Here is a 12,550-nt window from a genome sequence, read left to right as displayed (position 1 = left end):
TTTTCCTCTGGTAAGGGAAGGGCCCTGGATTCTTATAAATTTGATCACTTTAATTTGTATTTTAACCCCAAAAAGAGACCCAAAACCTGATATCAATCAATATAAATAATAAACACAACAAATCTGGTACAAAATTACCTTTCCAAATGTACTGAAATACAATAAAACAAACAAAGATTTACAAACAAAAGAAAGGTTTGTTTCAAAATAAAGCTTTTCGTTTTATTTTTTTCAGACTCAAATGAACTGCAAAATCAACAGTTCATTTAGAGAAGCTCAAAAATAGTCCATATGAACTGAATCGAAAAATAAATAAAACCTGTTGCAGGCCTTTGTTGGTGCTTGCATTGGTAGTGGCATAAAACACAGTTGCCCCTTCGCCCAATAGGTAAATTAATAACAGTTTGCTCTTACCAGAGCTAAGGAATGCTCTAGAACCTGAGCTATAGTGCATGGAGAAATAGGAAAAATCCAGTGCTGCCAGAGGAGCCATGGAGATATCCTGGTTTCTCAAGGCGCTATCTGGGATGTCCAGGGTCGTTGGTGATACTCAATTGCGGTGAATTAATTATTTATGAATAATTAATTCATTTATAATGAACTACTTATTTGTAGCATACCGTTTCAACTATCTAACCCGCATGGTCTTTGTTTTACCCATAACCAAATCATAAAGAAATAAAGATAAGTTACACACAAATAACCACCTGTCAATCACTTTTTCCGCGGGACTCTGGCACGATTAGCCAGAGTTATCTTTGTCGTTATAACGGCATCGACAAACTTGGTTGGTAAAAAAGGTGCACAACCAACATGATGCAAATCCACAACTATTGTGAAGTGAATTTGATGCGCAAATGAAGCGAGTAAAGTCAAAATGTTCACACGTCTATTTACACGTGAATTGCACAATTTATGCGCATCTGGTGTGAACACAGCATGAAAACATGCCCTGTTTTTAGTAATTACGATTTTTAGAAATTGGTATTTTATATAGTGATTTTTATTGACATTTTAATAGTTAATAAATAATAAAGTTATATATTGTCTAGATTGGTGTTGAAAATCACGGTCCAAAAACCTGATAATAAACTGTCTGCACTTTTTCTGTTATAAAATGGACTTTTTTATAAATATACATAGGATTAATTTTAACATGCTCATAATAAACATGAAGTTTTGCATATTTAATATTAAACCAATCAATAGTGATTCTCAAATTGCTAAATTAAATAAAAAAACAGGTATTATATAGTGCGCCTAATAGTTAAAGGCTTTGTATTTGGTTCTTTTCAACTTTCACTTTATTTCTTCATTTTTAATAGTCAAAAGCCACAAACACAAACAAAAAAAAAGTTACATTTATAAATGTAGAAAACTTGTCTTATGTTGAATTGACATGTTTTTTATTTATTAGAATCTTGTTTATTATCCAAAAATAATGTAATTAATTTATGATTAATTTCAAAGATACGTTTAAAAAAAAATTATTCAGCTGAAAAAAATTTGCTATATTCTTAATTATTATTAAATCGATTTAAAAAAATCATCAGTAACTTCTTAAATTCTTTTCAGTGAATTTCTTTACTGTTTAATAAAAAAATTGTATTATAATAAAAATAATGTAATTTTTAGCATCCTGCATGAAAAAGTAACATAACTCATCACGATTTGTTTTTTTCATTATTATAAACCTAGTAGGGCTCCACGACATCGAAAAAATATGATATTGCAATAATTTATTTTTCTGCGATACATATTCCGATATGAAGTTTGACAAGATAGCACTATTAGATAGTTTTCTGGGGAGTCTAACAGTATTCAGGTGTAGAAATTGAATTATCACAATGCAAAAAATTCTTTTATCACTTTGCTTTGTCTCGTCCAAATTTCTAAAAAAATCTTAGATTGAGTAAAAATATTGTTTTGTTTTCAACTTCAGAAGAACTGAGGCAAATTAAAGAGTTTTTCCCTTTAAACAAGCCAAATTATCTGTCAGCGGTGTAAGTAAAATAATCTTCTTTTTGCTATAAAATGTAGATATTTGGACTAGAAACTAAAAATTAAATAAATAAACTTTTTTGTGTGCATAAATCGTATAAATTCCATATAAATACAGTGATTAAATACAATTCTGTAGCTCCTGGTTAACTATAATCCAGACTCAACACTGCATATCTTGTGATGTAATTATTGCAAATGCACACATTGCGATATCGATGCTGAAACCATATATTGTGCAGCCCTAAAACCTAGTATCAACACAAAACCTTTCTAAATATTATTCCACTCGTTATATTTGGCCTTTCATTGTTGCATTTACTAGCTCTTAACATTCCAGTGTGTGGTCTTACCTTCTGACAATACTATCAGGTAATGCACAGCTCACTAGAAACACATGGACACCAATAAATATTCGCAGTAGCATCAAACAGAAGCCGACAGGGGCGTACAGCAACAGCAGCAGCAGGATGAAGCGATCATTTGGTAACCTGTAAACACAGATGACAGGAATAGTAACCAGCTTCGAGATCTATTTCTGAGAACAGTCGCTTGGCCAACATCATGATGAACAGTCCACTTCAGAGAACTACTGAGTAACTACATGTTTACTAACTAGTGCAGTTCATTTCATCTGAAATATCTGAGTTACACTAACCTATTTCAGCATGACAATATTGGAAACTTGAGTTATAGATAGAATGGCACGAAATCTCGTAGAAATACGCAGATTATATGGCACTTTATTAGAAACACTTCTTTGTTTTCTATGTTTGTATAGTTAAAATTTTTTTTCATATTTTATATTTTGTCATATTTTCTACAGCTATATACTTTATATTTAAAGTTATTATATATATATATAACTCATATTTTCTATATATCGAAAATCGTCTGTTTTACTTCTTATTATCCTCCACAATTTAGATTGTTATTTATATTTTTTATAAGGTCACGGGTGGTTGTATTTACATCATTTTACTGCATATTGAACTGTGTATGACTGTGTTTGTGACTAAATAAAATTTGAGAATATTTAGCATAACATTAAGTCTATTTTTTCCTTCACTTTCGTCAATTGGTGAAGTTTTGTTCCTCGCCACTGGCTTGCTTGGTTTGGGACTTGTGAAGCTGCACTTCGATGGATTTGCTCTTCAGTGTGTAGACTTTCAGCAGTGGAAATTAAACCACACAGAACTGAACTGAACACTGGAATAAAGCAGTTTTAACGTACTAGAACTTCTATGTTAAGCTACTTTGACACAAAGTACATTGTAAAAGTGCTATAGAAATAAAGATGAATAGAACTGAATCTATTCGCTGAATAAATGTGTGTTAATTTATGTTTATTCAGATTTTACAGTAATTTCCGTAATATTACGCAAATGTTTATTGGGCTGGGCGATATAACAAAAAATTCATATCACAATACAAGTCATCACATATTCTGATAACGATATATATCATGATAAAGTACCATTTCTGTAAATTCAATCAGTTAATAGGTTATATAAGTGATATATATATATATATATATATATATATATATATATATATATATATATATATATATATATATATATATATATATATATATATATATATATATAGACAACATGCAAAGAACTTTTTTTTAAATTTAAAAGTACATACTCAGAAATGTACTCATTCATATGTAATCCTATTTTGCAAATTATTTAGAACTTCAGGGCAAATTTTGATTAAAAATGTAGAAATCTAAATCAAATGTGAATACAATTTAAAACACTTTTTAAAATCTATTTTTACGATGTATATCGGCATGTAGCAAAACTCTAAATGTTTATATGATATGTGAACAACATAGTTAAGTAATATTTTCTTTCTCCGGGTTTCTTTAGGTTTCAGCAAGTTAAATGTAAGACTTAAGACATTTTAAAGATCACTATAAATGAAATTTTAGACCCACACAGGGCTAAACGTGAAGTTTTTTGAATGGCCCAGTCGGAAAAGATCTTTATTTGCCCTATCAAACTTTATATATATATATATATATATATATATATATATATATATATATATATATATATATATATATATATATATATATATATATATAATTTAATAAATGTCATAATACAAAAATAATAATAATTTAAGAATTAAAAAAATATTTTAGTTAATTCTGAGCAAAACATTTTAAATATTGTCAAAACAAGCACGCTCTAGTTGTATACATACACTTTTACAACATAACCTTTATTAAAAATAAAAAACTGAAATTTTTTTTAAAGGTTTTTAAAACTACAATAAACTAAATGCATGCACAACAGTCTGTCCAATTCAGCTTCCTCAGCAGAAATTACATGGAAACTTTTAAACAAGCATTACTGTAAAAAAAATTAAATCATTATGGTAAATAATGACATTAAAAATTACATTCATAAATAAAAAGTTAAAAGTTTTATTGAGATGGATTGTAGGTGATTGTATGGGTGTTAATGACCAGTTTGTGTAGCTATAAATGAGCAAAGGAAAATTAAGACATGTTTAAAAAAAAATGTGAGACCTACAGCACAATTTTTCAGTAAATTTAAGACTTAAAAGGCCTAAAAGTTTTTGAGATTTGAGGCATTTTAAGACCCTGCTGTCTTTTAGAACACTCAAAAAAGTACTTTCACTGCTTGTTAAAACTGCTTATTTAAAATGAGTTGAAACAAAACAATTCCTGAGGTTTGTATTGGAAAATTCATTGTTTTATGTTCAATCTACTTAGATTTTCAACAACAAATAAATCAATGCGTTGTGACATGAACCCTACATATTTTAGAATGTAGATGTATGTTGTGAGACTTACTTTGTTAACCAGAGTAATTTGTATTGTTAACCTTAAATAAACGTTTTTTAAATTATGTTTTATTTAATTTGTCAAAATATTAATTTCTAAAGTCTCAAAATCATTACGCAATTTTTTACACACTTATTACACACAGATTCTGTCTGGCCCTTGTTATGGATTAATGATTTGGCTTTTGGGGAAAATGTCAGCTGAAATATCATCATACATATACATAGACTTTATATAAGGTGTAACGTTATTGATTGCAACAAGTCATAATCACAAATACGAGCCCTCGTTATGTCTATATACATCATGTGTTTACATGTTTGATTTACGACACGGCCAGTTTCGAAGACTGCATTATGTCTTATAGAGCATATAGTACTGTATCACAAGCATTTCTGGTAAATGCTGTGCATTAAATGACCATACCAGCCAAAATAATTCAGAAATCATTCCTCTTTTCTATTAATTTTCTTATGTACGGGTCTGAGTTTCATTTATGAGACTCTAACAGCCTTGACGCGGTTGTGTTTTTGAGAGTTTTGATGTTGTGCACGCTAAGGCTAATTGTGTTAGCGCACAATGCTGTTTTCAAAGCTTTAAATGTGAATAAGTTACCGCTGGAAGTCGAACATCTGCTCAATCCCCCGCGTTTCCATTATTTAAACTCTTTCTGTGGTATTTTCAAAGGCTGCTGCATACTATTCCTCGGGCTTAAACGAAAGGTGAGAGGGGGAGAAACGCTAGCCGTTATTAGCCTGTGCTGTTTTTCGCCATGTTGAGACGCGGCTGATGTTTCTAGATGAAGCGCAAAGAACTTCACCACAGAAAGGAGATCAGACACTCCGGAGTAACTTCCGTGCTTGATCACGTGTTTCTTGATGGCGCATCTGATTGGTGTTCAGATGTTGAATTTAGTTTTTAAGATTTAAAACAGCTATAATTATTTAGAAATTTGAACTGGGAAAATATGGTAATTTCAATAAAAATATTTCCTCACTGACAAGCTTACAGTAGTGTCTTTTAATTTAAATATTACACTGTAGAATTCACGAACATATTGATGGAGTTTGCATGTTCTCCTCGTGCTCACGTGGGTTTCCTCCGGGTGCCCTGGTTTTTCCCCACAGTCCAAAGACATGTGCTACAGGCAGGGGTGGAAAGTACCGAAAAATCATACTTAAGTAAAAGTACCATTACTTGCCTAAAATGTAGTGCAAGTAGAGTAAAAGTATCTGTTGTGAATATTACTCGAAGTATGAGTAAAAAAAGTAGACCTTTCAAAAGTACTCAAGAGTAGTGAGTATTGCGCTGTAAAAAGCTGATGTGTTTCCATGTCATTTGTGGATGTGTGTGTAAACGTAACATTCTGTAGTGCATTTAGTTATTGCGCAGCAGGCACACAAGGTCATAAGATGTTAATATTAAATTAGATTTAGGTTGTGTTGTCAGGAGACCAAAATTTAATGTCTAGCCAGCGTCTAAGGACAACGTTATTTTAATGTTCAATAATGACATCAAATGATGTTGATATTTGGTTGATTTTAGGTTATTAGAAAGTGACCAAAATTCAACGTTGAGCCAACATCTTAAACCAACGTCATATCGACGTCAAATACTGACATTTATTCATCAGGTATGGCAACCAAAATCCAACATCTGATAGACGTCATAGTGGTAACGTCCACAAAGCGTGAAGATGTAACATCATTAGACGTTACGGGTTGGTTGATTTTAGGTTGGACGTTGGACATTTACGTCGGCCTGATGTTGGGTTCTGACATCAACACGATATTCATTTCCAAACAAAATGCAACAACCCCACAACGTTGAGGTACAATGTCAATCTGACATCTTGTTGACGTCTAGTGCCTGCTGGGTGTTAAGGGCCATTTCGGGCATCATACAGTAAACATGGGTCTCTGGGTGTGTAAAGATTTTGGACCTCTTCTTGGACACTTTTAAGGTTCCAAACATGTCTCGGGGTAGTTCATTATGATGCGATTTACTTTCTATGTGCGATTTGATTGGACAGGAATCACAGGACTGATTTTTATAATCTCCATAGACAAGAAAAAATAAAGTAGTGGAGTAAAAATACCGTTACTGCAATAAAAAATGTACTCAAGGGAAAGTAAAAGTACACATTTTTAAAACTACCTAGTAAATTACAATTCCTGAGAAAAACTACTCAATTGCAGTAGTCTGAGTATTTGTAAATTAGTTACTTACACCACTGGCTATAGGTGAATTGAATAAACTAAATTGGCCGTAGTTTATGTGTTAATAGGTAGCCTATGTAAGGATGTTTCCCAGTGCTGGGTTGTAGCTGGAATGGCATCCGCTGTGTAAAACATATGCTGGATAAGTTGGCGGTTCATTCCGCTGTGCTGACCCCTGATGAATAAAGGGACTAAGCTAAAGGAAAACGAATGATTGAATGAATAAACTATAATTCTGTCCTTGTCAGTTTCATTCAGAAAATCCATTCATTCAGTTCATCCAATTAAATATTGTCAGGTCGACAATTCCCATAATTCTGATAAGTAGCCCAAACTGTCTGTCAACAAATGTAGATTTGTACACCTGCAGCCGTTCACGCAGATCCACTAGCACGGGCGTTCACCTGCATACAAGAGGGAGAGAGAGCAAAACAAATGCTGAATCGAAACTTTCAAATCCTGAATCAATATTGGAGTTACCTTTGCACGCTGGAGGAAGGACGACACCATGGCTGAAATATTTTTAGTTGTTACAAATGGGTTATATGCACAGAAATGTTGTTCAGCCACTTAAATCTCCCGACAAAAGATTAATGTGACTATATTCAGTTTCATAAGGGACCTTTTACAGCATCAATAATGTAGATTTTTATTGCGTTAAACAACAAACGTAAGTATTAGCGCTTTAGCGTATTAGCTATAAGCGTATTAGCGCTATTTAACAAAAGCAGTAATGTAGCGCTATTCCACCTAGCCTGCTTTACTGAGGTGAAGTTTACCGAGGTTTTATATTCACATTGGGTTATTTTTGAACAATGACAGCCTGTGACGCGCTCCTTAAATTGTTTATCATGCTACTCTGAATATTCGGTTTGAAACAGCATATAAGTATAGCTTAGTAATAAGTGTAATTCCTGCATGCCGCCAGCCAACCACTAAGCATACAGTAGTTGCTTTAGGACAAAGCGTGTGAGAGAGTGAGACCTTGCATGCGTGAAATATTACACATTATGACAAGTTTTGCTTGCTGACTACACAACTGTAAATGTGCTAGATACAATACAGTTTTCATTCGTAATTGTAGCATTATAAAGTACTATAAAGTTTATTAACTGGCAAATGACATGATCTAGTGCGTCTCTGTCATCTTTAATGTGAGTGTGTTCCTGTTTTAGGAAGCATGGCTTTTTAGGAGGGATTATGTTTCAAAGGTATTATGCTAACCGGTTAGCATTTAGGCAGATCACATACTGCACCTTTAATGGTAGGCCCATAGCCAGCCTATTAAAAGGGGTGGTTCTTTTTTCTCAAGAAGTGGAACTTTTTGCAGATTTTCGAGGTTCAAACACTGCATTTTAGAGACATTTTTAGCACTAATTTGTGCTAAATAGCTTGTCAGATAGTTATCATTACCACACTTTTTGATGCAACTAAAATACTTCCTACATTTTTGTCAAAGTGCTTATCATACTATTTTTAGTTTACAAACATTTGTTTATTTACAAGTTGTTACAGTTTTATAGATAATGTAATGAGATAAAAAATTTAGGAATATGAAAAAAAAATACTTATTTATAAATGATTATAAATGAAAAAACATCAACAAAAAAATTGGTAATGTGTTAAATCTTGTAAATGAAAAACAGTTGTCTATAGGCAAATAACAAACTGGCCAGCTCACTTCCTCAGTCAAAATTGGTCAATTTAAATAATAAAAGCCTTCCTTTATGGGTTATTTTGTTAGTTATTTTCTTAAAGTCTTCTTCCATTGGCTATTTTCACTATTTATGATGGCATACTGTCAAAAAAAGACAAATAAGCTCACATAAGGGCCAAATTCTGGACTTTGTCAGAAGGGGGGAGGGTCTTTTGAACCAACCAAACACCCCTAAATGGCAATATCCAACATTTATTACATTTATTAATGGTAATATCCAACATGATATACAGTTGAAGTCAGAATTATTAGCCCCTGTTTATTTTTTTCCCCAATTTCTGTTAAATGGAGAGCAGATTTTTTTCAACTCATATCTAAACATAATAGTTTTAATAACTCATTCCTTATAACTGATTTATTTATCTTTGCCATGATGACAGTAAATAATATTTGACTAGATATTTTTTAATGACACTTCTATACAGCTTAAAGTGACATTTAGAGGTTTAACTAGGTTAATTAGGTTAACTAGGCAGGTTAGGGTAATTAGGCAAGTTATTGTATAACGATGGTTTGTTCTGTAGACTATCGAAAAAATATAGCTTAAAAGGGCTAATAATAGTGACCTTAAAATGGTTCATAAAAATTAAAAGCTGCTTTTACTCTAGCCGAAATAAAACAAATAAGACTTTCTCCAGAAGAAAAAATATTATCAGACATACTGTGAAAATTTCCTTGCTCTGTTAAACATCATTTGGGAAATATTTAAAAAAGAAAAAAAAAAATCAAAGGGGGGCTAATAATTCTGACTTTAACTGTATATATTACGTTTAAAATAATTTTTCATTCATTCATTTTCAAAATGAGACATAGCCTACATTGTAAGAAAATAAGTGATTTTGCAATTACTAATTACTAATTAATTTACTTTAATTGACCCTCGAGCTCATGTTCATTTCATTTATTTTTCTTTCTTACCTTCTTTTCATACATTTTTTTCAGTTGGTATAATGTATATTGCTGCTATTTTTTGTATTGTATACAACTATTATATTCCAAGTCTGTATTCTATCTAAGTAAATAGTAAATAATGGCGTGTAACCTTCAATATATCAATATCAAACAGAAATCGTGGCAGACAAAACACTAATTTACTCACCCTCAGGATAACCAATATTCAGAGAGTTTCACTGATCTATATGTAAAATATTTTAATGCAGTTGATCATGTAATATTGTATCGTTATAAATGTATAGTATAATGCGTAATATATTATAGATCAGTGGGTAGGCGACTTTTTTTTTGAGTAGAACATTAAAGATTTTCTCGGATATGTGGTCCTTGGTGATTTATATATAATGTAAGTCAATGGATAACTTAGTATCGGCACCATAGACATTATAATAGATATTTCTTTTATTAAGCTTTCTATTATAATGTCTACGATTGGCATATTACATATGAAAAAATAATATAATAAAATTTGGGGGTGACACGGTAGTGCAGTAGTTAGCACCGCCGCCTCACAGCAAGAACATCGCTGGTTCGAGTCCCGGCTTGGTCAGTTGGCATTTTTGTGTGGAGTTTGCATGTTCTCCATGTGGTCCTCCGTGTTCCTCCGGGTGCTCCAGTTTCCCCCACAAGTGCAAAGACGTGGTACAGGTGAATTGAATAAACTAAATTGGTTATAGTGAGTGCATGTGAGTGTGTATGAGTGTTTCTTGTTACTGGGTTGCAGCTGCATCCGCTGTCTAAAAACATATGCTGGATAAGTTGGCGGTTCATTCCACTGTGGCGACCCCCGATGAATAAAAAGACTAAGCCGCAGGAAAATGAATGAATGAAAAGTTTGGTATACGCCTTGATAAGGGATCTTGTGCTCAATATTGTCATGAACGCGCTCATCATTTGCAGTAGGCTAATGTTCGCTTAATAATGCGTAGACCAGGGGTCACCAATCTCGGTCCTGGAGGGCTGGTGTCCCTGCAGGGTTTAGCTCCAACTTGCCTTAACACACCTGGCTGGGTGTTTCAAGTATACCTAGTAAGACCTTGATTCGCTCATTCAGGCGTGTTTGATTAGGGTTGGAGCTAAAATCTGCAGGACACCGGCCCTCCAGGAACAAGTTTGGTGACCCCTGGTGTAGACCATTTATTTCACAATGATCTAATGTCTTGTATTAATGTAGGCCTGCCTATATATGCACTTTTTGACTCTCGAAGTGACCATTAAGTAAAAATAATCAATAAATTAGGCTAAAAATCATCTTAGTCTTGTTGAACATACACTGAATGGTCTGAGGATGAGAAAATGAACATCAAATTGTCATTGAATTAATGTATTAGCATATTTCACTTGACGAATCAGACAAAAAGCAGTAAAATATTTAATTATTTAATCAACTGGGTAAATATAGTAATATCTTACTGTGTCTTTTGCCTTAAAACGGCAGGATTTAAGCTAAGGTAACTATTTAGCACATTTTGCTAAATCATCTGTCTGTCGAAATTCATGTAATAAACGTCACACACCTACTGTTAACCATTTCGTATTAGCCTTTCTAAAAGGAGGAATCGATAAATCATCTGTTTTTTGAATGCACATATACCCAAATGTTTTAGGTTTGATGTTGAATATCTTATATTTAAACTTACAAAATTAAATATTCTGTTTTCTTGTAAAGATTTTTTTTTTCTGATTTACAACAATAACAAAACTATGGAGCAAAATATGTTTATTAATTTAATGACAATATATGGGAAGTACCATGTACACACGCAAAAATGGTCCAATGATAAGCCTAATATTTATTTGTTTAAAATTGATCTTAAGCAATATATCGAAACCCTAAAAGACACAAAAAATAAAAAAGCTGTAAGAATGCATGCAATTTTGGAATCCTTTCTTATGCATTTTTTTTTGTAATTTCTATATTCCCTGTTTTATTTATTTTTTTTTGTTTTTGTATTTTTTTTCTACTGATTTGTTCCTTTGATGTGAAAAAATTTAAATATTGTATTCCTCATTTTTGTATGCTATTGTTCTTGTTATGCAATAAAAAAATATTAAAAATCAAATAAAAAAACGTTTATACGTCACACTGAAATAAAAGTACGCAGTAAAAAAAATTAGCCTTTCTAAAGCATGTGCTAAAATAGCAGCGACCTCTTGTGGCGCCCTTGTTAAACTGCTATTATAAGTCAAGAGTGGAAGAGCTGGGAAATGAAGCATCTTAGTTCCACTTGCGTTTTTAAAGGACAACTCACCTTTCAGCTTCTTATTTGCTTGCTTTTTTATATGCATTTTTCAAGTCGAAGGCTGACATCTTGCGTTATGGAATATGCATTACAATACTGACAACCTCAATCTTAGATGAAATATTTAATTTACATTCTATATAGTGTGCTGTAGTTTTTCAGTGTTTAAATTGTATACTTTTTTATTGTTGTGTGTAAATAGTTAGTAACCATTTCATTTAAATCATTTTGATAGTCATTTTGTAGAATTTGTTCAAACTGCTGTCCCACAATTAAAATACACATTCAAACAATAATTATGAAAAGCGCTATACAAATTAACTGAACTTGAATTGAACTGAATTGAAAAACTTGAAGAATAAAAGCTTAGAAGTTTGCTGAGATCTTTCTGCTATCTATTAAAACCCACAATGATATTTTGAATATTAGTCAAATTAATGTATATATATAATCATAATAAATATAATGGGGGTGGCTGTCCCAAACACTACCCCATAAATGTCAGCTTATGAAAATGATATTGAAATAAGTTTTGTAATTTTCCACTGTTGTTTTAAAAAAAAGTATAAATATTTAAAAGTGTAGTTAT

The 12,550-nt window shown here is 32.1% G+C and overlaps 1 protein-coding gene across 2 annotated transcripts in view; it reads right to left on the bottom strand.

Moving 5' to 3' along the window:
* aup1 (AUP1 lipid droplet regulating VLDL assembly factor) overlaps positions 1-5,636 on the bottom strand; it is a 23,455-nt gene extending 17,819 nt beyond the window's left edge. For both annotated transcript variants that reach the window (XM_056472423.1, XM_056472425.1), the window contains exons 1-2: positions 5,444-5,636; positions 2,355-2,492 (exon numbers count right to left, since the gene is read on the bottom strand). In XM_056472423.1, coding sequence (XP_056328398.1) covers positions 2,355-2,492; positions 5,444-5,484 — 179 coding nt within the window. In that variant the 5' untranslated portion in view covers positions 5,485-5,636. The remainder of the gene's footprint in view (positions 1-2,354; positions 2,493-5,443) is intronic.
* Between the last annotated feature and the right edge of the window lie 6,914 nt (positions 5,637-12,550).

This window comes from Danio aesculapii, chromosome 14, assembly GCF_903798145.1.
Source record: "Danio aesculapii chromosome 14, fDanAes4.1, whole genome shotgun sequence".
Lineage (NCBI taxonomy): Eukaryota > Metazoa > Chordata > Actinopteri > Cypriniformes > Danionidae > Danio > Danio aesculapii.
Note: the sequence above shows the minus strand (reverse complement) of the source record. Positions and strands in the feature narration are given on the sequence as shown.